At 39.6% G+C, this 27,526-nt stretch overlaps 2 protein-coding genes across 2 annotated transcripts; one reads left to right on the forward strand and one right to left on the reverse strand.

Moving 5' to 3' along the window:
- The first annotated feature begins 25 nt into the window (after positions 1-25).
- Positions 26-7,381, forward strand: CCNA2 (cyclin A2). Its single transcript, XM_023217539.1, has 8 exons — positions 26-507; positions 1,284-1,527; positions 2,841-2,953; positions 3,147-3,370; positions 4,319-4,526; positions 4,970-5,083; positions 5,710-5,843; positions 6,193-7,381. Exons 1-8 carry the CDS (start codon positions 295-297, stop codon positions 6,239-6,241), a joined length of 1,299 nt encoding a protein of 432 aa, XP_023073307.1. The 5' UTR covers positions 26-294; the 3' UTR covers positions 6,242-7,381.
- Positions 6,912-23,905, reverse strand: EXOSC9 (exosome component 9). The gene is made up of 12 exons (XM_023217538.1): positions 23,706-23,905; positions 23,280-23,374; positions 20,963-21,082; positions 20,739-20,841; positions 19,072-19,209; positions 16,191-16,273; positions 13,684-13,816; positions 12,120-12,208; positions 10,440-10,586; positions 9,764-9,945; positions 7,378-7,456; positions 6,912-7,057 (listed from the first exon to the last, which is right to left on the reverse strand). The coding sequence occupies exons 1-12, from the start codon at positions 23,769-23,771 to the stop codon at positions 6,973-6,975; spliced, it is 1,320 nt and encodes a 439-aa protein (XP_023073306.1). The 5' UTR covers positions 23,772-23,905; the 3' UTR covers positions 6,912-6,972.
- Between the last annotated feature and the right edge of the window lie 3,621 nt (positions 23,906-27,526).

The raw sequence follows: 27,526 nt of genomic DNA on the forward strand, positions 1-27,526 counted from the left end.
ATTGGTCTATTTCAATAGTCGCGGGATACTTGAACTGCAAGAACAGCCGCCGCTCCGGCGGGCTGCTCGCTACATCTCGGGGTGTCTTTGGCCCGCCACGCCCGGCCGTGCCTTCCTGCGCCTTTCGCAACCTCCTCGACCCTGCGTGGTCTCGAGCTGGGTGAGCAGGCGGGCGGGTAGGCTGGCCTGGGCTGCGACCGGCGGCTACGACTGTTCTTTGGCCGGGTGGGCTGGGCAGAGTGCACGCTGCTTGGCGCCGCAGGCGGATCCCGCCGTCCACTCCCGGGAGCAGTGATGTTGGGCAACTCCGCGCCGGGGCCTGCGACCCGCGAGGCGGGCTCGGCGCTGCTAGCATTGCAGCAGACTGCGCTCCAAGAGGACCAGGAGAATATCAACCCGGAAAAGGCAGCGCCCGTCCAGCAACCGCGGACCCGAGCCGCGTTGGCGGTACTGAAGGCCGGGAACCCGCGGGGTCTAGCGCAGCAGCAGAGGCCGAAGACGCGACGGGTAAAGGGATGCGGGATATCTGCAGGAGGGTGGGTCGAGCAGGGTTTGGCACTGGCTTAGCAGGCAGAGAAGAGTGGCGAGAAGGCATGTCCTGGGCTTTTGGAAGGGGGCCAGGGTCTGGAGTCCACTTGGTGCTGGTGCGTGGGATGCCACAATAGGAATTCTCCCATTATTAGCATCAGGACCCCGCCAACACTGTGTGTATGCTGCCTGTCTGCTCTCTATAGGTGGCATCTGCCTGTACATAATGGGGTCAAACCAAGCTCTAAAACGTGTGGTCTTTGCTCAGCTCCGCGCCTTTCTCTCCACTTTTAAACCCCAGGCACTACTGTAGGACTCTGACCCCCTTCCTCCTCACGGTTAAGAGATAACCTCTACTTTAGAAAAGGGTGTACGAAATAACTTTGCTTTTGGCAAATTCCGCCATTTTAGCCGGATTTGCTCTGTTGCTCCACCCTCGGGCGACAGTGGTGAACCAACACTTTTTTGCCATGTCTTTCCTAAACTTGTCATGTATTGACTTGACACCCGACCCTTCTTATGGCCCTGATTAGTTTTGCATAATTCCACCTAGTGTTATCTTTTGATAGCCTTTGTGGGAATGTCTGTGACAAATGGGAACATCCCTTCTCTTTTGAATACTCAAACTATTCTTTGTCCCAGAAAGTTTAATTCCTGATAGAGTATTTGGGAGAAAAAGCAAAGGCCAACACCCATAAGAGAAAGAATGCAAAACTATTTAGTAGGCTCAAAGCCAGTTATTAATTCTTGTTTAGGTTGCACCCCTTAAGGATCTTCCTGTAAATGATGAGCATGTCACCGTTCCTCCTTGGAAAGCAAACAGTAAACAGCCTGCGTTCACCATTCATGTGGATGAAGCAGAAAAAGAGACTCAGAAGAAGCCAGCTGAATCTCAAAAAACGGAGCGTGAAGATGCCCTGGCTTTTAATTCAGCCATTAGTTTACCTGGACCCAGAAAACCATTGGTCCCTCTTGATTATCCAATGGATGGTAGTTTTGGTAAGTTTTAAGGAAAATCTGTATGAATTTACGGTAATTATAATTATTAGATGATATTAATGATTTGCATTTTAAGATGTCTTATGTAGTCATTTTGACTACAGTGAGTTAGGTTTAATGTAACAAGGCTTAGAAAGGATGTGACTTAATCTCAGATCTCACAGCTAACACTTGACCTGGTGATGTACAAAAGGATCCTAATCTAGTGCTCTTTCAGGTTCACTGCCAGTCACATCAGTCTAATTATAATTAGATCTTAAATGCTTATTTTAATCTGATCCCATAAATGTGTTCTTGGTTGGGAGAATAGATTTCAGTTTTATTTAACTCACTTATATATCACTTAGAGAGTGCTATTTGAAGATGCAGTCTTAAATATTGTGATTACATAACATCTCTTCCAGTTTTATAATTTTGTTTCTATAAAACCAGTCTGGATTATCATCTGATACCAGGAAGTGACACTTTTCCTCCTACAAGTAAACAGTTGTACCGTGGCTGTTTACTCTTACCCATGTATTAAAGTAGCTGCTGCAAACAGCTCTTCTTTGCAGTTTGTACTGTTTCTTTGCCCTAGGGATATCGAGTCACTGGACAGCTCACTAAATCCAATCTCATTTTAGTTTTAGTTGTATTGATTGTGGGGAAGGAGGTGTGAGCAGGAAAAGTCCTTTGGAAATAATAATTTGTTTTTATCAAAATTTTGCAGAAAATGTTTAATCTCAAGGTGATCTTTGAAATGAAAAGAATGGATGATACTCTGCTTCAAAAGATAATTTATACTACAAAAAGTAAATTATTTATAGTGTTAATCCATTTGCCCATAACAAACCTAATTTCTTAGTAACACTTGTTAATGGAAGCCATTTAACTGATTCTAGCTATTGCCTACTTGGGCTTTGTATATGTCAGACTCTGGGATCTGCAGTCTCTCTTAGGGCAAGTCTTAGATATTATCTCAAAACTTGGATTTTAAGTGTTCTGTCCTAACAGAACCACCATGCATGCCATCTGCTCCTTTCTGTTGTGGAAGAGGATACTTTAAGATAATAACCGATTCTTGTTTTCCTGTTAGGGGCCTACCAATATGGTTTTTTTTCCCCCTTCATTAACTAAAATCATTCCAAAGCTATATGTACAGAGATACTGAGACTAAGGTAAAATATTCTACATATTTCGTCATGAGAAGCTCTTTTGAGTTTGATGAAATAAGTGCTTTGTTAATATGAAATTCCTTACAAGGGCAGTCATTTTTAGCTATTAAACTAAGTAGACAAACAATTAATTTAATCATATCTTTTGAATTGTCCCAGAGTCACCACATACTATGGACATGTCAATTGTATTAGAAGATGAAAAGCCAGTGAGTGTTAATGAAGTACCAGACTACCATGAGGATATTCACACATACCTTAGGGAAATGGAGGTAAAGGTTCTCTGAATCCAGTTTGTGTAATGTATTTGTTAAACGTGGCTAAATGAAATTGAGAGGATAATGTTTAAATGTTTAAACTAATGAATTATTCTAATACTACAGTTAAGTTTATAGCATGTAGCCTCTCTTAATTGTAAAATAATCTAATTGCAATTTTAACACTACTAAATACTTTTCTCAATAGGTTAAATGTAAACCTAAAGTGGGTTACATGAAGAAACAGCCAGACATCACTAACAGTATGAGAGCTATCCTCGTGGACTGGTTAGTTGAAGTAGGAGAAGAATATAAACTACAGAATGAGACCCTGCATTTGGCTGTGAACTACATTGATAGGTTCCTTTCTTCCATGTCAGTGCTGAGAGGAAAGCTTCAGCTCGTGGGCACTGCTGCTATGCTGTTAGCCTCGTAAGTCTACCTTGGTTTGTTTAAAAGTGATCACGATCTTTTGTCTAGCGAAGAAATTGATTTTTAATGGTGACCTTTTAACATACACCAGGCAGAGAGTCAGTGACTACTTTAGGGATGGCAGTGTGGTGGGGTTGGGGGAGTGGAGGAGGATGAAATTGTGTTCTAATATACAACACTATTTTTCCCCAAACTGGATTCCTTGAAGACAATATAGTACACTAGGTTAGAAATTTTAAAACATTTTCCTTCCAGTATTACTTTCTGGCATATAAGCAGTGTCTCTTTTATTAAGAAGTAAAGGCTGGGTGCGGTAGCTTGCGCCTGTAATCCCAGCACTTTGGGAGGCCAAGGTGGGTGGATCACTTTAGGTCAGGAGTTTGAGACCAGCCTGGTCATCATGGCGAAACCCTGTCTCTACTAAAAATACAAAAATTAGCTGGGCATGGTGACACATGCCTGTAATCTCAGCTACTGGGGAGGCTGAGGCAGGAGAATCGCTTGAACCTGGAGGGGGGAGGTTGCAGTAAGTTAAGATTGGACCACTGCACTCTGGCCTGGGCAAGAGAGCAAGACTGTCTCAAAAAAAAAAAACACTAAATTTGAAAATGAAAACATGAAACATGTTTTCCTAAGACTTGTATTTCCTAAATTTTCAGCTACTTGGTGAACTCTGGCATTGTTCCCATCTTGAGAAGTCTCATGCCTTTCATTTACTTCCTTTGACTGAACTGGGAAAAATATCTCAAAAGTCCTTTATTGATTTGGGCCTTTTAATTAGCAATTAGCTATCCAGTCTCTACTAGAAATGATGATCAAGTGTCTGGAAATGCAGTTGGTATGGATTTTGGATTCATTCCATATATTCTGCTAATGGGATTTCAGAATTGGGATAAGGAAGCTTGCTTCTCTTTTAGGACTGATTACTTAAAACTTTTTTCATTGTAGAAAGTTTGAAGAAATATACCCCCCAGAAGTAGCAGAGTTTGTGTACATTACAGATGATACCTACACCAAGAAACAAGTTCTGAGAATGGAGCATCTAGTTTTGAAAGTCCTTACTTTTGACTTAGCTGCTCCAACAGTAAATCAGTTTCTTACCCAATACTTTCTGCATCAGCAGCCTGCAAACAGCAAAGTTGAAAGTTTAGCAATGGTGAGTTAACTTTCATTTTGTTGAATGGCGATTCTTAGGTAATGTAAGCCCTAATTCCTTTGTACAGGAACGTAGTTCCTTTGTACAGCATGGTGAAGAGATTTAGTATTCAGAGGGAGATTAATGCTGCAGTATGGAAGAAAGCCTACTGCTGGCAAAAGATAATGTATATCAGGAAAGCACTAGAAGCAGAGGTCTAAGGATGACATCTTGGGGATGGGTAGTCAGAAGAATTGTTTTTTAAAAGTTAATAAAGGAGGGAAAATACAGAATGAGGATGGAACAAAACACTAAAATATTGATATGTTTAAAGATGAGGCTGTGAAATATTTTTTCTAGGGTTGCTACAGAGCCATTATCAAAGGCAGGAAAAAATTAGAAGGCAGAGGTTTGACATTTGAATTCTAAACGCTCTCGTGATCATAAAGTATTTTTTATTCCAGTTTTTGGGAGAATTAAGTTTGATAGATGCTGACCCATACCTAAAGTATTTGCCATCAGTTATTGCTGGAGCCGCCTTTCATTTAGCACTCTACACAGTCACAGGACAAAGCTGGGTATGTATTACGGTCTTCACACACCTATCTTGTGACTGAAATGCGTGTGCCAGATTGAATAATAATTGTCCTACAGAACTGAGGGTTGCCTAGATGTTCTTACTTGGAAAAACTTCAAATATGTACAGTTGACCTTTGAAAAATACAGGTTTGAACTGTGTGAGTCCACTTACACATGGATTTTTTCCCAATTATATGTGGATTGAAACTACAGTATTCAGGGAATTCAAAACCCATATATATGGAAGGGTGACTGCAGGACTTGAATACGTACAGATTTGGGTATACTTGGGGAGGGTCCTGGAACCAATCCCTCATGGATACTGAGGGATGATTATATACTGTTTAAGGCATGTTACCTGTTGAACAGTAGCTTTTTGTTAGGTAGTAAGCTTAGTTGTAACTTGAATTGAAAGGTGAGCTTTTTAAAAAGCATCTGACCTGTTGCTGGCAGGGAAAGTAGTAAAAAATGGATTGAGAGATGGAATAATAGCCTGAGAAAGCTAGTAGTTGGAAAAGTTAAAGGTTAGTACTGAAATTTAACATAAGCTTAATGCTAACTATTAACTGTTTGGTGTCTGTTACTAAAAGCAAAACTCAGGGCTTCTCTATTCCCTTCTCTGTAGCCTGAATCATTAATACGAAAGACTGGATATACCCTGGAAAGTCTTAAGCCTTGTCTCATGGACCTTCACCAGACCTACCTCAAAGCTCCACAGCATGCACAACAGTCAATAAGAGAAAAGTACAAAAATTCAAAGTAAGAATTAACTTGGATATTGAAGCTTACTTTTCTAGATTATGGTTGAGATCTTTGACATTTTAACTTTATTCATGAATCTGCCATAGCCTCCTTGAGAAGCTGTTCTCTTAATTGGTTATGTGTTTGAAGAAGGTTGTAGTTCATGCTTTCTGCCCTGGGTCTGGGGGAGAAGAGAGAAGGAAAAGGGGCATGCATGTGTTTCAGGGACCAGTGTTTCTAAAACCATCAACTCGGTCAGATAGAAATAGCATTTTTTAGTTCCCAATACATGAGTACAAACATTATTCCATGATCTCCTTTACCCAGTGAGTGTTTACTAAAAATGTTTTTGTTTTCCTACTTACAGGTATCATGGTGTTTCTCTTCTCAACCCACCAGAGACACTAAATCTGTAACAATGAAAGACTGCCTTTGTTTTCTAAGATGTAAATCACTCGAAGTATATGGTGTACAGTTTTTAACTTAGGTTTTAATTTTACAATCATTTCTGAATACAGAAGTTATGGCCAAGTACAAATTATGGTATCTATTACTTTTTAAATGGTTTTAATTTGTATATCTTTTGTATATGTATCTGTCTTAGATTATTTGGCTAATTTTAAGGGGTTTTGTTAAAGTATTAATGATGCCAGCTGTCAGGATAATAAATTGATTTGGAAAACTTCGCAAGTCAAATTTAACTTCTTCAGGATTTCACTTAGAAAAGTTTACTTGGTTTACTATATAATGGGAAGTGAAAACCTTCCTCTAAAATTAAAGTAGGTTTAGGAAAACAGACCCTCAAATTCTAACATTCATTTTCCTAAGCAACTGGATCAATTTGCTGACGGGCATAATCTAAGCATATCTGAACACAGACTTTTTCACTCTTTGTAAAACCTGTTTAGGTTCTGCAAACTAAACAGAGGCTGGGAGCGGAAGAGGGTGGGAAGCTTACGTGCAAATTAACAGACGAGAAATGCTCCAGAAGGTTTATTATTTTAAAGCATAACATTAAAAACAAAAAGTTATTTTTAAAACCCTGCTAGATTTTATAATGGATTTGTGAATAAAAAATACCCAGGGTTCTTAGAATGGAATAAATATCCTTTTAATAGTTATATATACAAATATACAACTGTTAGCTTTAATTGGCAGCTCTCTTCTTTTTTCTTCTTTTCACTGGCTTTTTACTTGGTGCTTTTTCTTGTTTTGCACTGGTGGTCTGTGTTCTGTGAATAAAGTAAGAATTTACTAAGAGTATGCTTGTTAAGTTTTGGATTATTGAAGTAAGAGGCATTTCTTAGTTTTCCAATAGGATATAAAATATGTAAGACTGGCATCCAAAGAGTTCTATAGATTTTGGTCCTAATTTTTATAAATCACAAGGTAAAGAAATCACAGAACAGATGGATCTCTAATGAAAAAGGGACGTCTTTTTGTTTATAGTCATGTGGCAAGATGAGAGTAAAACCAGAGAGCAAACCTCTAGAAGTGTTTTATACACACACACACACACACACACACTTGAAATAAACCAGAAATGTGTTACCTTATTTTCTTTGGATTCTTGTCTGGTTCCAAAATGATCATTTCTTCTTCTTCACTATCTGAGAGTATTATGGGAGCATCTTTTTAAAAAAAAAAAAAAAAGGGGGGGGTAAGCAATCTCTTGCAATATTTATTTCTGCATGAGTTTATTTCTATCAGATGTTCTAAAACTCTTATTGCTGGGGCTGGGGCTGGGGCTGGGCTGGGCGTGGTAGCTCACACTTTTAATCCCTGCATTTTGGTAGGCTGAGGTCATTTGGGTCACCTGAGGTCAGGAGCTCGAGTCCAGCCTGGCCAACATGGTGAAACACCATCTCTATTAAAAACAGAAAAATTAGCCAGTTGTGGTGGCATGTGCTTATAGGCCCAGCTATTCATGAGGCTGAGGCATGAGAATCGCTTGAACCAGGGAGGTGGAGGTTGCAGTACCACTGCACTCCAGTCTGGGTGACAGAGGAAGAGTCCATCCCAAAAAATAAATAAAAATAAGACTATTTGCATATAATAGCCCACGTCACTCTTTAGGTGGAGGCTTACTCTTCTCTTTAAATCATCTAACTTGTCTGTAACATTTGTTTCTTTAAACTCTTATTTCCTACAGGTGCTCAAATGGTGTGACAATTTGGCACATGTCATAATAGAAAAGTTAGGGGGAAATCTATATAGCATCTTTTGTAGAGACAATTGAATTGTTTTGTGCTACTCTATTCCTCCAGAAATAGTTCCAGTTTACATTCCAATAAATAAAAGAACCCATTTCCCATATACCTTTGGCATTGCTGGTATTTTTAATACTGCCCAAAATACAGTAACAAAAAATGCCATGTCATTTTTCTTTGGATTTTATTTGTATTACTATCAGGGCTGACCATGAAAAATATTACTGGCCATTTGTATACTTTGAGTACTGCTCCCTGTTTTTTGCCCATTTTTCTCCTGATCATTAGTTAATGATATACATAAAATGTGAATTAACCCATATCAATTCTTTGTATTTTTAGTTTTCAGTTAGTTTCTCCCTTTCTTCACATGCTTTAGAAAGGCTGTACCTGCTCCATTTTTCCAATTCTTAGGTCCACCTTCATTATATTCAGTTGAAAATACTATTCACTGTTAGAAGAATACACTAAACATATAAGGTATATGCAAGTGCAAGGATATTAACAGTGAAAAAATGGAAACAACTTACATCTTCAACAATAAGAGAATTGTTAAACCAACTAGTTATAGTCAATGCTACATAAGTCTATGCAGCATTAGCTTACATCACTGCACAGAGAATAAATAAATACCTGGGACAAGTATTTGGAAGAATTATACCAAATAGAAGTAACCACTGGGAAATTTGAGTAAGGGTCTCAATCAATGGGAAATTTTTTCCTTACCTTTAGTAATGTTCATAATTTCTCTCTTTGAAAACAGAAGTATTTGTATTACGTTCCTACTAAACATACCACCTTCAGTTTTCCCTGCCAGCCTCGTTCCCAGTTCCTTGTAGGATTTCTGTTCTTACCACATAAGAAAATAAGTCCTTATTCTATTATATAGACCAGCAAGAATTTGCTTTTTTTTTTAAGTGAAAATAACCATACACAAAATAACTTCTTCAGTTCTATGGCTTTCAGAGTGCAAGAAACGTCTAGGACTATCAGTATTCTAGTCACTTCTAGAATTTTTTTATGTTCTAATACTGCAATGTCTAGTATGGTAGCCGCTAGCCACATGTGGCTGCTTAATTTTGTATTAAAATTTAAAATTCAGTTCTCAGTAACATAAACCACATTTCAAGTGTTCAATAGCCACGTGGGGCTAGTGGCTGCTATACCAGTGTAATGTTTCTATCCCAGAAAGTTTTATTTAGACAGTATTACATATTCTGATAAAGGATGGGCTTTTTGTTTAAGTCTAGAAACCACAAAAAAAGACAGCAGGGAGGAATAAGATCTTCCAGAAACTCATTCCCTTAACACCCACCCGAATGCATATACAAAAAAAAAAATTTTTTTTAATTAAAAATGTCACTATCATTTTATGCCAAAGTGTACCACTACTCTACAAAGATATGCATATTCTTTTAGAAAGTAGCGTTAGTACTGCAGTTAGCCACAATAATTTAGTTGAAATTTAAATCACAATATTTAGCCCCTCTAAAAATGCAATACTTACATCCCTATATTTAACTGTATATCTATATTCTCTCTATATAGTATCCTGTATGTTATTTATCTAGTATACATCTCTATATAGCTGATATGCTATATATTACCACATATATAGTGATAATATAAATTAAATACACATTTTGTGCATTATTATATATATAACTATACGGTAATACTATATATATGTAATATATAATGATAAGTGTGCCACAAAGTGTCACCTACCTTGGCTTCCAATATCAGAGACTTCTACTCCAGTGTCCATTTTTATACTATCAAGAATGATAGCTTCATCACCACCGCCTTCATCATCTTCCTTCTCAGAGTCTTCAAGATCACCCCAGGAGTTTTCTACTCCCTCTCCAATTTGGGCAGTTCCAGGAGTCCACAGCACAGGTGTAGAAACACTTAACAAGTTAAGAAAACTGAGTAACAAAAATATTGCTATTTGATGGACTGTTGAAAAAGATGAGAATGAAAGTTTTCTTCTTGTAAGATTGATTCAAGTGTGCCTCAAGTTCCTAGGGAAAAATAAAACTTAATATAGCTACACTATGGATGGCTGAACAGTGAAGAAGAAAAAATAACTCAGGCAAGATTTTATGGATGCAATTAATAATAAGAAATGTGAAGAGACAGCTTCAACATTTTAGTTACAGTACTTAATTAAATTGGTCCTTAAAACACAATCTGGTTTTTCCAGGATAACTGAAGAGAAGCTGAATGTTATACCATCAACAGAATATGACTCACATCACTATCTTGTATTTTAAGTGTTTTCTCTAACAAAGTACAGTGTTTACAAAAACTAATTTCAGTATACACATCCTTCATATAGCCTAATATTATAATGCCAAGTGTTATGAATCTTGTTACTGCAAAAACCACCAAATAAAGATACACTTCTGAAGGAGGTTCTGCTTCAGCAATGATTTCTTCTGCTTTTTCTTCTACATCCGAGGTATCAATAGGGGCCTTTTCCATTTTAAATGCTGTGATCCTTTGATTTGCTATAGACTCTGCAAAACCAAACTTTCCACCTTCTTTCCTGTATGTGGGGGTTTTTTTGGTGGGAAGGAAGCGGGAGGAAGGTAACAGATTAGAAGACAGGAAGGGAAAAAAACTATTATTTTATCCTTTGGTGGATGAAAAATATTGAAAGAGAGTTAGTTTATCTAACTTAACCTCACCAATTTATTATGCCTAACAAGAGTCAATAGCATAATCATTTATTAAACCATGTGCCAGACCAAGTGCTAGGTGCTTAAAATACACTATTCTCTAACCCTCAAATCAGCCCTACCAGGTAGTGTTAATATCCCATATTATAGAGGAGGACACTGAAATGCTGGGTTATGTATCTTGCTTAAGATAGCACAGTAAGAAGTAGAGATGGGAATCAACCTGTTTCCTTACATTAATTTGAGTTACTAGATTATTTTTATCCTAAGAAAATGTTAATTGTTAAAAGAAAAATCTTATGTCTCCAGGTGTGGTGGTTCACACCTGTAATCTTAATATTTTGGGAGGCCCAGGTGGGTGGATCACCAGAGGTCAGGAGTTTGAGACTGCCCTGGCCAAAATAGCGAAACCCCATCCCTACTAAAAATACAAAAATTAGCCGGGCATGGTGGTATGCATCTGTAATCTCAGCTACTTGGGAGGCTGAGGCAGGAGAATCACTTGAAGCCATGAGGCAGATGCTGCAGTGAGCCGAGATTGCACAAATGCACTATAGCCTAGGTGACAGAGTGAGACTCCATCTCAAAAAACAAACAAAAATCTTACATGATTTTTCAATATAGGTTATATTTACATTGCAGAAAATATAGTAAGTCCAATCAACTTTCTAAAAACACACTAAGTAGTATACTCAATTGTGATTAACAAATAAGGAAAGATCAAGTGTGAAGTTTATATGGTTGCCCTTGTTCAAGGAAAATCCTTAAGAGAAAAAATACATTAAAAGACCATTTAAGGCCATTTCCTGTTCCCTGTGTTGTGTCTTGGAGCCTGGAGCAATGAAGACCTCTTGCTCTTAGGCGGGTCTTTCCTCTTCATTGTTTTGGAATTCTGGACTTGACCCAGCGTTAAATTCCCATCTGTGATGCATTTTGCAATAAGTGGGTTTGATACCAACACCCTGAAAGATATCCTCATAAAACAAGAATCACCAGCTCCCACACAAAACTGTGAACCTAATTTTAGCAGTGTTAATAAGGAGCAACTCTCCACAAGTCACTGCATCAATAATGCTTGTGTTATAACATCCTCTCCTCCCTAAGGCACAGCAGAAGTGACACATACTTGTCTGGAAACCAGTTTCATTAATACTTTTATTGTGTCTGTCCAAAGATGAGTAGCAATATCTGTTACCAGTTTCACTACCTTTTGGAGTTTCGGATAACATATCTATACCATGGTATTTACACTTTTTAATGAGTTAATTTTAAGTGAAATTGCCATTCTCACTTTGTGAAATCAAGTTCGTGCATAATAAAGTTTGCCTATACTAAAAAAAAAAAGTAAATATTTAAAAAATGAAAATAAAAGACCATTTAGTTCTGGAAAAGTTACTTACCTTACTTTTTGGTCATTCTCCAAAGCTTTCAATATTAGCTCTGTAATTTCTGCTACTTTCACACCAGTGATTTTACTGCATCTCAAAACCTATTTATAAAAGTGAATTATGTTGTTTAAAGACGGTAAACCAAATGGTTTTCTCTAACGAAACTAAAACCATGAAATTAATTTTTCTACCTTTATAAATTTAAGCCTGGCTTTTCCAAACATGAATACAATGTAAACATAGATTAAGGCAAGATGTGAAAGTTGTTTTAAGATATGTGAAGGACTATCACATTATGGGAACAGACACAAAAACTTCCTTACACAACAGTATAAATACTAATACCATGGAAGAAACCACAGACACATATGCTCCAGGATGCACTAACTTCCTTTCTTTGTGAGTAATCTGGGTAGTACTTGTGATGCTGGTAAAGATGATGATACCAGAAACTAACATTTATTGCACACTTAGTATATGCTAGACACTGTGCAATATATCTATCTTTATATCCTTATAACAACAAAGTGTTGGCAATAACATCATTCCCTATTTTACGGATAAAGAAAGTGAGACCCAAAGATATAAAATCATTTGCCCAAGATCAGCTAGTACAGGGGCAGAACTGGAATTCAAACTAAAGCAGTTTTTAATCACCTACACTGTATGCTATATGGAGATCTATTTTCTAAAAGCTCCCATGTGAATCTGATTATGTAGCTGGGTTTCAGAACTACTGCCAATTGTACCCAAATCCTAAAAATAAAACTATCTTTTTACATAATTTCTACTATTGGATGTTTAAAAACTTTTATTTGCTCTTGAGACAGGGTCTTATTCTGTAGCTCAGGCTGGAATGCAGTGGCACGATCTCAGCTCACTCAACCTCCACCTCCTAGGCTCAAGCAATCTTCCCACCTCAGCCTCCCAAGTGGCCAGGACCACAGGCATGCATGACCAAGCTCAGCTAATATTTATTTATTTATTCATTTATATTTTCAGACGGAATTTGGCTCTTGTTGCTCAGACTGGAGTGCAATGGCACGATCTCAGCTCACTGCAACCTCTGCCTCCCATATTCAAGTGATTCTCCCGCCTCAGCCTCCCAAATAGCTGGGATTACAGGCATGTGCCAGCCACCATGCCCAGCTAATTTTGTATTTTTAGTAGAGATGGGTTTCACCATGTTGGTCAGGCTAGTCTTGAACTCCTGACCTCAAGTGATCCACCAGCCACGGCCTCCCAAAGTGCTGGGATTACAGGCGTGAGCCACCATGCCCGGCCACTTTTTTTTTTAATAGGGATATAAATCTTTTTCTTCACTAGACCCTGCTTCTAGATGGAAGGGTCAGACTCTAGCAGGCCAGACATGGGAGCACCAAGGTAGGAAGGAGGAGGATACCTCATAGCCACCAGTCAACAGAATGTATTTAATAGTGACAATACTGAAACCACATTCTAACACACCCTAGAATCAATCACTGGAAGTACCCCCATTGGATTTTTGTTAAAAGACAAAAAAAGCATCTAAAGAGAAGCAACCTATTCTTAATGGGACATTAATCAAAGCACTAACTTGATCTTTTAGTAGCATTATCCCACCACTGGACTGGATAGTACAAATCTCTCGATGTTTGTTCATGGCAATCACCAGCAAGCCATCCATCACACGTTCTTCTCGTTCATTGGGATCCACCAATAAATATGTTCTGAAACAAATGTTAAATGGACCTGAACAAATCTGAGACCGAATGCTTACCATTTCTTGGGTAATGAATTTTTAAAAGATGACATCAATGAAGAGAATAAAGGTCTGAGCCTATGGATTTGGGTCACTGAAATGGGGAAAGAGACAAGCAAATCATTGTGTTTATGAACACAAATGAATGCTAAGTGGATATCTCTAGTTATTACAATGAAATCACATTAAGTTCAGATTGGATTTACTTAAATGATCATCTAAACATAATGCTATCTCTGATTAAATGACTTCTGGCTCATTAATAAAAACTTAGATAATGTTAATTTGGCTAACCCTAAAGTTGCCCTAATGTCCTATACTCCAAAGTTCTACTGTGTTCTGCTAGCGGCTCATGAAAAAAATACTGTCTATTTCTGCCCTGTCCAGTACACTCATCAATAGTCACCTGTGGTTACTGAGTCCTTGAAATGTAATCAGAGTATGTAAAATACTGGATTTCAGAGACTTAGTGGAAACAAAAGAATGTAGACTTAGTGGAAATAAAAGAATGTAGACTATCTCATGACTAATTACTAAAATACTGATTATTTCATTTTATTTCACTAAAATGAAAATATATTAAAATATATAAAAATTAATTTTACCTTTTTAATGTGACTACTAAAAATGTAAGTACTTAAAATGTAAGTAGTCACATTAAAAATTTTGAATTACACATATGAGGACAGGCATGACGGCTCATGCTTGTAAGCCCAGCACTTTGGGAGGTCAAGACTGCAGGATCACTTGAGCTCATGAGTTTGGGACCAGCCTGGCAACAAGGTGAGACCCTGTCTCTACCAAAAAAAAATTATTTTTTAATTAGCTGGGTATGCCACACACCTATAGTCCCAGCTACTTGGAAGGCTGAGGCGGGAGGATCACTTGAGTTCAGAAGTTGGGAGGCTGCAGTGAGCTATGATGACACCACTGCACTCCAGCCTGGGTAACAGTGAGACCCTGTCGCAAAAAAATTTAAAAAAAAATTAAAGAGTAACAAAGACTGCACGTGGTGGCTCAGGTCTATAATCCCAGCACTTTGGGAGGTAGAGATGGGTGGATCACTTGAGCCCAGGAGCTTCAGAGCATCCTGGGCAACACAGTGAAATCCCATCTCTACAAAAAATAAATAAGCTGGGCATGGTGTACACCTGTGGTCCCAGCTACTCAGGAGTCTGAGGCAGGAGAATCACTTGAGCCTGACAGGTTGAGGCTGCAATAAGCCATGATCTCGCCACTGCACTCAAGCCTGGGTGACAGAGGGAGACCTTGTCAAAAAAAAAAAAGAAAAAGAAACAGCCAGGCATGGTGGCTCATCCCTGTAATCCAGCATTTTGGGAGGCTGAGGTATAGCCAGATCACTCTTGAGCTCAGCAGTTCCAGACCAGTCTGGGCAATATGGCAAAACCTCTTTTTCACAAAAAACACAAAAATTAGCTAGCCATGGTGGTGCCCGCCTGTAGTCTCAACTACTCAGAAGGCTGAGGCTGAAGAATTGTTTGAGCCCAGAAAGCAGAGGTTGTAGTGAGCAAAAATCGCACTGCTATACTCCAGCTTGGGCAACAAAGCCAGACCTCATCTCAAAAAAAAAAAAAAAAAAAGAAAAGAAAATAAGAAAATTTTATATATGGTTCACATTTTATTTCTACTGGACAATGCTGGCCCATTTTCCTCTGATGAAACTCTACACTTACAATTACTAAAACTTGAAAGTTTTTCTCTAGTCCTTGTACACAACACTGTGTGAAATATTTTTATCTTCCCTTGTTTCTCAAGGAATTTAAGGCTCAAGTTTTCATTTGAAAGTACCATTAAATGGACCTGAAAAACTCCCAAGTTTTCAGCCACAGAAGGATTTAGCAGTTAAGTAAACACTGGAAAACTGAAGAACATTAGATTTTTTTCCTCCAGTTTGTGAACCATCCCCTCTTGTAACTGACTCCTAGAACTACTCCATCTAATATGCTCCAAAGTCCCCTGTCTTCCAATAACCCACAGTAATTGTCATCCCACTTTCCCAAATTAGAGCCTAGCATATAATTCTCTTAACCCCTGTACATTCTTAGGAAACAGAAAACACTACCATGCCATAGTAAACTCCTAAGTTTATGAGTATGCCATGAAAAGAAAAATGTTGAGAAGTATCTTCATCATAGTATAAGAGTTTTGTTACTTCTATTGAGAAAGCTCTTTGCCAACTAATGCCCTTACAAAGAAAGAAAGGAACTACAAGGTGTTTTAATATTACGGGAAGTATTTAATATTAACATGACACACATGAGTAGAACAATAAAATTCCTAGCTGCATTTGTAATTTTGGCCCATAACAAGGCGAGGCTTACCCTTGCTGGAAAAAGGCAAAACTGACACAAATGGGCATGTGGTGGATACTTAATGGTACAGGATCACGCTCTTCAGGTGTATACTGTTTCAAAAGAAAATGTTTAATAATTATAGTCACTAAGTTATGAACATACAAAAAAATCATCTTGCACCTCAAATACTAAAATAAAAATGAAGTTTCTTTATTCCTTTGACTAGCCAAATAACTTTTTATATTAATTACCTGTTTGATTTTGCCACTCATGTTCCTCAAACTGTACAACTTTTTCAAAAACCTTTTTCAAAAATTTACTGACATAAATTTACATCCCATAAAATTCACTTTTTTTTTTTTTTTTTTGAGACAGTTTGTTGCCCAGGCTGGAGTACAGTGGTACGATCTCAGCTCACCGCAACCTGCCCTTCCCAGGTTCAAGCGATTCTCGTGTCTCAGTTTCCCGAGTAGCTGGGATTACAGGCATGTGCCACCATGTCAGGCTAATTTTGTATTTTTAGTAGAGATGGGGTTTCTCCATGTTGGTCAGGCTGGTCTTGAACTCCCGACCTCAGGTGATCCACCTGCCTCGGCCACTCAAAGTGCTCGCATTACAGGTGTGAGCCACTGCGCCCAGTCAAAACCCACTCATTTTAAGTATATGATTCAATTTTTAGTAAATGTATAGTTATGGATATATTTATGGACCCATCACCACAATCTAGTTTTTTAACATTTCCATTACTCCCCAAAATTCCTTTGAATCTGTCTGTAGTGCATAGGAGTCTGGTGTACTCCCACCCTAGCCCCAAGGAACCACTGATCTATCTTATTTCTGTCTCTGTAAATCTGACTTTCTGAGCATTCTATATAAATGGAAAAAAAAATTGTAATGTTTTGCGCCTGGCTTCTTTCAACTTAGCATGCTTCATGAACCTTGCAGCATTTGTCGGTAGTTCAGTTCTTTTCATTACTGAACAGTATTTCATTATTTGTATATATGACATTTTATTTATGTATTCACCAGCTGGACATTCGAATTGTTTCCAGTTTCTGGCTAACATATGATGCTATGAACATTTGCATTCAAGTCTCTGAACACAATAAGCTCTTATTCCTCCTGTAGATTCTTAGGCATCGAATTGCTAGAATTTTTTTTTTTTCCAATTTTAAGCCATTGCAATTTGTCTTAATATTATAAGGTCAGCCAGGGGCGGTGGCTCACATCTGTAATCCCAGCACTTCGGAAGGCTGATGCAGGTGAGGTTGGGAGTTCGAGACCAGCCTGACTAACACGGAGAAACCCTGTCTCTACTAAAAATGCAAAATTAGTCAGGCGTCATTGTGCATGCCTATAGTTCCAGCTACTTGGGAGGCTGAGGCAGGAGAATTGCTTGAACCCGGGAGGCGGATGTTGCAGTGGGCTGAGATCACACCATTGTACTCCAGCCTGGGCAACAAGAGTGAAACTCTTGTCTAAAAAAAAAAAAAAAAAAAAAAAACAAATTACAAGGTCAAATCTGCTAAAAGATGTACATATAAGAGAAGAGTATTTTCAGCTGGGCATGGTGGCTCATGCCTGTCATCCCAACACTTTGGGAGGCCGAGGTGGGAGAATCACTTGAGCCCAGGAGTTCAAGACCAGCCTGGGCAATTTGGTGAAACCGTATCTCTACAAAAAACACAAAAATTAGTCAAGCGGGTGGCACACACCTGTAGTCCCCGCTACTCAGGAGACTGACGTGGGAGGATTGCTTAAGTCCAAGAGGCAGAGGGTACAGTGAGCCGAGATCATGCCACTACACCCCCCCTGGACAACAGAGTGAGACCCTGTCTCAAAAAAAAAAAAAAAAAAAAAAAAAAGAGTATTTCCTTCTATTGTTATTTTTCTGAATATAGAATGTTGTCTACATTTAAAACTTTAAAAAGCTGCCAAACTTTTCCAACATGGCTGTACCATTTTACATTCCCACTAGCAATAACACCACAGTATTCTTCAATTGATTTTTCAAGTGTAGTAATCGCTTTCTACTTTTTTTCACTTCCTTATATAAACTCTCTCCTCTAAAAGAATATCACCTCTACTGTTAATAAACCTTTGTCCCTACTTCTCACTTTTTAATGGTTCTGCTCCAGTCTACTGCCCAAAAACAAAATTATGAATCATTTTTTAGAAAATCTGGGCATCTGATGTGTCCTTTTGCAACTTCAGGATTCAAACTACAACTACGGCGCACTTTCATTATTCTAGCATGTAATGTATATAAATCAAAACTGACATACTCAGAACAAAAGATAAAGAAAACGTACGTCAATGGTTTTCAAAATGTGCTCCCTGGGCCAGCAACATCAGTATTACCTAAGAACTCAAAGTTAGAAGTACAAATTCTTAAGTCGTAGCCCTGTTTCACTTTGGGAGTAGAGTCTAGCAATATGTTTTAACAAGCCCTCCAGGTATTTCTGATGGACTTTCATCAGCTCTTTGCCTAATGAACAAAAGTCCTGGAGACAAATATGAATCTGCTGATTCCTCAGTGCTTTTCAGCTATTGCATATCTCTTGCAGGGTAAGCATCTCACTGTGCTGAGACTCATTTATTTTTCACACATATGGCCCTTAAACATAAGTCAACCACTTCATCTAATGCTCAATCCAAAATAGTCATCTAATTCTATTCTGGAAAACCAGGCTACGGTATGTTCTTACTGACAAATATTTCAAGAGAGGAACTGTTAAGAGATTTCAAGGGCAATTTTGACCATATGCAGTTTTAGTCTTATAAACAAATTTTTAGAACCTACCCAATTGCCATCTACAACATAACTTCACTAAAAACAAGTTGCCTAAACATTTAGGACCCTCCTCATTCATTCATATCAAGGATCCTGGTTCACATAAGAGCTTACCAGTGTTATTTCATCTCCTTGGACAGAGACATCAGGTCTTCGGAAGTGACATAAAGCCACGATTGCAGCAATGCTGGCAGCATCAATAATATTTCCATCATGATTTAATAAATGTAGGTCTACACGTATTTGCCAAACCTGATAATGAATTTAAAATAAAATAAATCATAACTGATTACAACCAGTGGCTATTTATCAAGAAAAGTAACATTGTGCACAAAGTAATTTTTCTTGCTGTTAAAACATGCAGTTACTCCTTCTAGTTTGTTAACAAAAAATGTATTTTAGAAAATTTAAGCCAAACATCTGAAATACTATGTGAGTCGTTTAATCATAGAACACATACTTTAAATAGACAGAACTACTCTAATGTTTAATACTAAGATTTTCCTAATCTCAAATCTAATTACATTTTTATCATGTCTGTTAAAAACCACAAACTCTAGGCCAGGCACAGTGGCTTACACCTGTAATCCCAGCACTTTGGGAGGCGAAGATGGGAGAATTGCTTGAGCCTAGGAGTTTGAGACCAGCCTGGGCAACACAGCAAGACCCTATCTCTATGAACAAAAAAAAAGTATTTTAGTTAGCTAGGTGGAGTGGCATGCGCCTGTAGTCCTAGCTATTCGGGAGGCTAAGGAGAGAGGATTCCTTGAGCCCTGGAGTTCAAGGTTACAGTGAGCTATAATAACACCACTGCACTCCTGCCTGGACAAAAGTGTCACCCTGTCCCTAACAGAAAATAATGAATATTTTCAAAATTAAAAAACATTAACCTTTTAGGTTTTGTGATATTTTTAATAACCTTACAAGTAACGCAAATAGGAAGTATTATACTTAGGTATGGAATATGGAAAGCTAAACGACTTCTCTGGAATAAAAATGCTTGTCAAATACCAAGAATCAAATTCTGGCCAGGCACAGTAGCTCACGCCTATAATCCCAGCACTTTGGGAGGCCAAGGTGGGTGGATCACTTGAGGTCTGGAGTTCAAGACCGGTCTGATGGTGAAACTCCGTCTCTACTAAAAATACAAAAATTAGCCGGGCGTGGTGGCAGGCGCCTGTAGTTTCAGCTGCTGCTCAGAAAGCTGAGTGGGAGAATTGTTTCAACAGGGGAGGCAGAGGTTGCAGTGAGCTGAGATTACACCACTGCACTCCAGCCTGGGCAACAGACTGAGACTCTGTCTCAAAAAAAAAAAGAATAAAATTCTAATATCCTAATGCAGCACAATTTATTGGGACTAAGATTTTCAAAGTTATCCCTGCCACTGACATGGTGTGGCCCTATGTAAATCGATAAACCTATCCAAATGAAGGATTTCTTCTGTTCTTGAGTTCTGCATTAAAAAGGAAAACTACCTGCTGCTATGAACTCATGCAGATAAGAAAATGAGATTATATGAAAAAGCCACAAGTTCTTTGAATAAAATATTTTTACACAAAAATCTAAGTTGCTATTTTCACCCTTTTAAGATAATGCTTTTTATCCCTTCAGAGAGAGAGGTGGCACAAATTTCTAAGGGTATCACTCAAGAACATCTGAAGTGAAGTGAACCAGTACAAAACTTGAGATGACTAAAGTTCTGAGAATAAAAGCACAGACACTGGGATCCATGAATCAACAGTATTCATCCTAAGATTAAGAATTATGGGCATATTCCCCACCTTTTCACCAGCAACAACACAGAGAGATTCAGTGTCTATACACTTCGAATTTCTTAGACATCTTTCCAAGAGTCGATTCAACTTCACCAAGAGATCTGATTGCCTATAATAAGAAAATAGGAATGGGCTACTGTCATGAAATATAACACCAGGTATTAAAACAAAAGCTCATTGCTGTTAGGTTCTCCTATGACTAAAGCAGCTTAAGAAAAAGATTTAAATACCTGCCAGGTTCGAAAGCTGGAGCGGCCATCTGAGAGAGTTCAAGGTTAAAAAAAAGAATACCTTCTGTTGCCCTATTGAGTTTTGGAGACACAAGTTCACAGGAAACCTGTCCAAGAACTCTGCAAAGATAAAGTACAAAGTATTAACTAAATAGACTCTCCTTCCAAAAAAAAAAAAATCTGAAACAGATCACAAGCTTCAATCTTAATGTGAGTAATATCATAGTCAGCCAGATAAATCATAGGACGTAAGAATTATATGTAAAGTATAATATACACAGAAATAAAACATAAATTGGTGCAACTAAAAACACGACAGAAAAAACACCTCTCCTTATTACGATGTTTACTATTCCACAGATTGTTCTAAAAAATCAATGACCTTTACCTCTAAAGCAAGTATTTATTGATATAAGATGGCATGAAAACTTGAGATTTAAGTGTTTTCACATGCCATAGTTCACCATCAACTGACCAAATAGCCTTACAACTTTCAAATGAATATCTGAAAACCTAACTTTCATGTCACTCGAAAAAGAGGAAATCAGGATGTACACTTAATGACAAGTGATTTGTTTTTCTAAGACCAGCCAAGCGAGCACAAAAGAACCAGCGGGTAGGCAAGTGTAGGAGCAAAACTGCACGTTTATTTTTGGTCACTTAAGGTGTGGGGAAGAGGTCTGTCGGCCTCCGGCAAAGAAGGCCAACAGAGTCCCCCCTCTGTGGGGCTCTCGGGCGGGGTTCCTGCAGTCCTGACATCCCGACAGGTGTCCAATGTCATCCCGACACTATGCCAACAGGTGTCCGCAGGGTCCCCGAGCCCCAACACAGCCTTGCTATAAGTGCAAGGCATCAGGACATTAGGCCAGTGAATGTCCTAACCCTCGTCCACCAGCAACCCCCTGCCCTGCTTGCCAGCAGGGAGGACACTGGAAGTCTGATTGCCCCACCCTGAGAACAGGTGCTGCATCTCCACGTGACCCCCTTTCCCAGGATCCTGGGAGCTCCTTCCAGCTCCTACATCTGGACGACAACTGAAGGTGCCGAGACTCGGGGACCCCCATCACCCTCGCCAAGCCGCGGGTAACTCTCCTGGTAGTGGGTAAGACAATTTTTTAATCGACAGCGAGGCTACCTATTCTGTTTTGCCGTCCTTCTCTGGACCTAGCCTTCCATCCAATATCTCTGTAGTAGGAGTAAGTGGAAAGCCATCCACTCCACGAAAAATTCAACTCCTTAATTGCTGCCTGGCCAACAACTACTTTGCACACTCGTTCCTCATTCCCAGCTAAAAAGGGCCCCTACTGAAAGCAATCAGTGGAAATCAGTTTGGCTTTCCCCCACTTGCCTCAAACTTACTAAATTTTCTTAACTATCTCATACTCCCCAACCTTGCCAGGACCATCCTTCTGGGTTTTGCCCATATTCCAACAAATGCTTCCATTCCTCATTCCTATACTAATACTGTGCCTTATTTTATTCTTCATCCATACGTCCAAATACCAACCATGGGCCCCGACCTTAACGACGCCCCTTAACAGCAGGAAGTAGCCAGACAGACCACAGCGCCCCTTTATCACTATTATCAATAAAAGGTTGGACTGTTTGGACGAACGGAGGCAGGATGGTGCACTTCCGGGTTCTTCTTCACCACCAACTCTTCCCGTGTGTGTGAGTATGCAGCTGACGCCCGGGAAGGTGCAGATTAATCAGGCATGCACCAGGTGATGTCAATCCGAGGAGACCAAGATTTACCTGGTGGCACCTGCGGAGCGCCCCCCCCTCCCCCGACATGCCCGTGCCCCGCCTATTGCCCTTCCACTCCTAGAAAAGTTGCTGCCAGCAGATGCGCCGGGGGCGGGCTTTCTCAGCCCCCACTCTTGTCAGGAGTGTATTAGAAACCCACCCCCCTTCCCCCAGCTCCGGTCCCTGAAGCTAGATGACCAAAGAATAAATTTGCAGTTTTGCTTTTAGCCTTGCCTACTCACTGGTTCTTTTGTGCCCACTCTGGTGGTCTTAGAAAAACAAATCAACAAGATGCTCAAGATCTCTGTATTAGTGTGAGAAACAAATTCGATATGATCACTACTGGTTGTCTATACAATTTACAGAAGTCAGAACTATGTGATACGTGACAGAAAATACGTTTATGATTAAAAAGTTCAATGTGACCACAAAATCAAAAAATCCTGCAATACTTATTGCTAAACAAAGAATACTGTGCAGACTTCTTAGCTGCTTTATAAACAACCGAGTCAATAAAGTCTTTTTTCAAACTTCTCCCTTTTCAAAGTGTATCTCATTTAAATCCTGTTACCTTGTTTTGCCAAGTTCCACCATGCAGCATCCGTAATCTGTTCCAAATGAGATCCTGATGTTCCTATAATCATAGGTTTGTCTGCCATCCAGCCGCTGTAAGCACAAATTCATTCATTCATTTATTCCTTCAACAAGTATGTCTTAAGCAACTACTTTTTGTCTGGCCCTAGGCTAAGCACTTGGGGGAAAGTGGAATCCTAACCACCCCGCCCATACAGGAAAGTGGAAACTACAGCATGGACAACTGCTGGGGTGACTAGAGGCTTGAAAAGAACCTGTCGAAAAAAAATAAAGCCTGGGGAATGGGGTGAACGTGCCGGTCCTTTCCCTAGTGGCTCCCCGGGCCCAGGCGGGCCAGGTATGAGTCCACACTTGAGACCCGGGCGCCCACGCAGCGCGCAATTCTGCGGGGACCAAACCATACCTTCTTTTCTTCGATGGCACGGAGTAAGAAGCGGCGTTCGCAGTTTGAGAGTGGCGTCTCCTTCATGGTGTTGGGTCACCTGCCCAACAAGCACCAGAATCCGCGGGAAAAACGGAAACTGACTTTTCCTTACGCGCCGCTGGCCGTCCCGAGGCGCAGGAAAATTTCGTCATCAAAACGCGGCGGCAGGAAATAGGCAAGGGCTTGGGCAGTCGCTACTGCGCAGACTCAAAGCGTGATTGGGGCGAGCCAGCGGTCAGCGAGAAGCCAGTGCGACTTAGGGAGGGCGTTTCTGAACGTTAAGTTGCGTTTCTTTTCTCATAAAATGCGGAGGAGAAAAGGATACTAAAAATAACCATCAGAGTGGTAGAAATTAATATCAGTAGACCGCTCTCACACTTCACCGTTCGCTCAGTCCTCTTGCGGGGTGGAGACTAGACATATTACCGCAATTTCACAGATGAGTTGACGTTGGCCACTAGAAAGCCGCAGATGCAGGATTTGGAGCATATTAAATGAACAAACACTGGAATAAGGCGGCATAAGGGTTGGGGGAGAAAGTTAAGATGGTGAAATGGGATGTTTTTGTGGCCAAAGGTGAAATTTTGTGGGATCTGAGAAGTTGATGAGAATGGAGAACGTTCGCACGTTATAACCAATGATGTTACTACTACTGTGGACTGAAACTAAATGTACCGTTTCTTATCCCCTCTCCAGTTATTTTAAGTCGATAGACTTATTTTTACGGTCACAGAAAAACCTTAGCTGGGCCATGCTGCCAACCAATCAGCTTTTTTGGAGAGGCAGTATCAAATAGTACTTTTAAAAAGTGTTCACTGCCAGGGTTCAAATTTTAAGTCTGTCGTTAACTACTATAACCCTGGGCAAATTAACCTGTGTGCTTCACATTACTCACCTGCAAAAAGAAAAAAAAAGCGGGGGGAGGGGGGTGGGGAATGAGAAACCTATTTATTATGAGGAATAAAATGAGTAAATAGATACATAAAATGTTTAGAACAGTGCCTGGCATGGAGTAAGCACTATTTAAGTGTTTGCATATTATTATTTTGTTTCCTTTTGCTTTAGAGGTGGTAGGCACTGTAACTCCCACGCAGTCTCTCTTTGGCTTCTTTGGTAGCTTCTCACACGTTATTTCTACCAGTGATACATTTTAGTCTCACTTTGTACCACTTGCAATCCATGTACTCAATAAATACTTGAAGAGGGCCTACTCTGTCCAAGAATAATTTAAGTGCTGGAGAAACAGGGTAGACAAGATCCTTTCTCTAAAGGAATTTACATTCTTTTTGGAAAGACAAAAACCCCTAAACAAATAGAACAATTTCACACAATGGTAAGTGCTCTCTGAGAATAGGAATGCTATCTTAATAGGGGTAGTTGCAGAACAGGTGACTTTGTAGAGGTGACATTTAAGTAAAGTAAATCTTTGGTGTTGAGCAGGAGCACCCTTGATGCCATCTGGAGAGGAAAAATGTTTCAAGCAGAAAGAGTAACATATGCAAAAACTGAAATGGGATGAGCTCCACATGGTCTGGAGACAGAAATTGTGAAGAAGAAGGAAAGTGGACAGAAATGATTAATTTTCAAAATCGGCAAGGGGATTACAGGGTACTAACCACTTAAGTTCTTTAACAACATAGGTTCATTTTTATTGTACAGTTTCACACCAGAACTGCTGGTTGATAAGTTCTTCATTTAAATCCTTGGGTTCTTTCAGTGGCCATTTGGTAATTTTCCTCTTCAGCAATGAAATAGGCCTTTGTTGAAATAGCCTGTTACTTCCTGCAAGGCAGCTTGGTAATGGAAAGAGAATGGACTTTGGCTTCAGATAAACTTCAGCTCAAATGGACTTGGAGTGAGCTAAATAATCTTTCTTATTTGGGAGTTCTGTATCTTCAGATTGGAACTAACAATTACTCTGTGTTAAGTGGTCTGAATGAAAGTATCTAATGAAACATTTTGGACATGATAGCTATTCAAATGTTAGTTTCCTCCTTCCTTGTTGGCTTGGCAAAGGCTTCCCATGCAACTGCCCAAACTCAGTATGACAGATTGCTTTTCTGAGATTGCTGCTTGATTACTTTGCTTTCCTTCTGCTTTTGTTGAATTTCCACTGTTCTTTTCTACTTTCACTTTTATATTCTAATTTTAACACTCCTGCTTTTGTCTTTTTATTTTTGAGTTAATCCAAACGTGTATGACCCATCTCCACTTACTACTACATACCATCATAATATATATCTACTTTACAACCTTGTGTTTATAAGAAATTTTTGAATGCCAAAGGAAAATTTGTTTCATGATTTCAGGGAAAAATAGGTTTGGAAGGTTAAGAAGAGGTTCAGACTATGTGATACATTCTTTTTTTTTTTTTTTTTTTTTTTTAGAGTCTCACTCTGTCACCCAGGCTGGAGTGCAGCGGCATGATCTTGGCTCACTGCAACCTCCACCTCCCAGGTTAAAGAAATTCTTCTGCCTCAGCCTCCCGAGTAGCTGGGACTGTAGGCATGCGCCACCACACCTGGCTAATTTTTGTATTTTTGGTAGAGACGGGGTTTCACCATGTTGGTCAGGCTGGTTTCAAACTCCTGACTTCAGGTGATTCACCCACCTTGGCCTCCCAAAGTGCTGGGATTACAGGCGTGAGCCACTGCACCTGGCCTTACTTTCTGTTCTTAAAAGAAGAATCAATTGGAATCAGCATGTTAATCTGTATGATCTGTCTAAAAATAACCTAGTTCTCAACAAACTATTTGAGTGTGCATTCTCTTTATTGAACATCAGTTGCTTTGTCTGACCAGCATCCTTTTATTTCTTGGAGAAATGCCCTTTCCTGACCCCATGTGATTCTAGTGAGCCAATACATTTGAGTTGGTCTTTGTAAAAGTGTGTCCAAAGGAATTCTAATAGATTTCTACTAGAATATAAAGTCCATATCTTCTTAACCTTTGTAGCACCCACTGAGACTGGTAGTGTACCTTGTGAATAAAAGGATGAATGGCCTATGATAGCATATCTGGTGAAAGAATTAATGGGTGGAGGCCAGGTGCGGTGCCTCATGCCTGTAATCTCAGCACGTTGGGAGGCCAAAGCGGCCAGATCACTTGAGGTCAGGAATTTGAGACCAGCCTGGCCAACATGGTGAAACCCCCATCTCCACTAAAATTACAAAAATTAGCTGGGCATGGTGGCACACACCTATGCCAGCTACTCAGGAGGCTGAGGCTGGAGAATCACTTGAACCCAAAAGGTGGAGGTTGCAGTGGACTGAGATTACACTACTGCACTCCAACCTGAACAATAGAGCAAGAATGCATGTCAAAAAAAAAAAAAAAAAAAAAAAGGCCTGGGCACCGTGGCTCATGCCTATAATCTCAGTACTTTGGGAGGCCAATGCGGGCAGATCATTTGAGTTCAGGAGTTTGAGACCAGCCTGACCAACATGGTGAAACCCTGTCTCTACTAAAAATACAAAAATTAGCCGGGCACGGTGGCACACACCTGTAATCCCAGCTACTCGGGAGGCTGAGGCTGGAGAATCACTTGAACCTGGGAGCCAGAGGTTGCAGTGATCCGAGGTTGTGCCACTGCACTCCAGCCTGGGTAACAGAGTGAGACTCCATCTCAAAAAAAAAAAAGGAAAAAACTGGGTGGATGAGTGAACAAATGAAAGTTTCTCATTTTATGTACCATATGTCTGCTGTACAATTTGTGTAGAATTTGGTGTACCCAAAAATTATCCTGGTAGGGAATAAGATGAAATATTAAGAATGGTTATCTCTGAGTGGTAGGAGTCTGGG

This window comes from Piliocolobus tephrosceles, chromosome 3, assembly GCF_002776525.5.
Source record: "Piliocolobus tephrosceles isolate RC106 chromosome 3, ASM277652v3, whole genome shotgun sequence".
NCBI lineage: Eukaryota > Metazoa > Chordata > Mammalia > Primates > Cercopithecidae > Piliocolobus > Piliocolobus tephrosceles.

Coding starts and splice junctions, on each gene's coding strand:
- CCNA2 (XM_023217539.1), top strand. CDS start 295: ATGTTGGGCAACTCCGCGCCGGGGCCTGCGACCCGCGAGGCGGGCTCG. Junction 508..1,283: donor AGAGGCCGAAGACGCGACGG/GTAAAGGGATGC, acceptor ATTCTTGTTTAG/GTTGCACCCCTTAAGGATCT. Junction 3,371..4,318: donor GCTGCTATGCTGTTAGCCTC/GTAAGTCTACCT, acceptor TTTTCATTGTAG/AAAGTTTGAAGAAATATACC.
- EXOSC9 (XM_023217538.1), bottom strand. CDS start 23,771: ATGAAGGAGACGCCACTCTCAAACTGCGAACGCCGCTTCTTACTCCGT. Junction 19,210..20,738: donor GTGTTGTTGCTGGTGAAAAG/GTGGGGAATATG, acceptor ATTCATTATCAG/GTTTGGCAAATACGTGTAGA. Junction 12,209..13,683: donor TAATGCTACTAAAAGATCAA/GTTAGTGCTTTG, acceptor TTTTATAAATAG/GTTTTGAGATGCAGTAAAAT.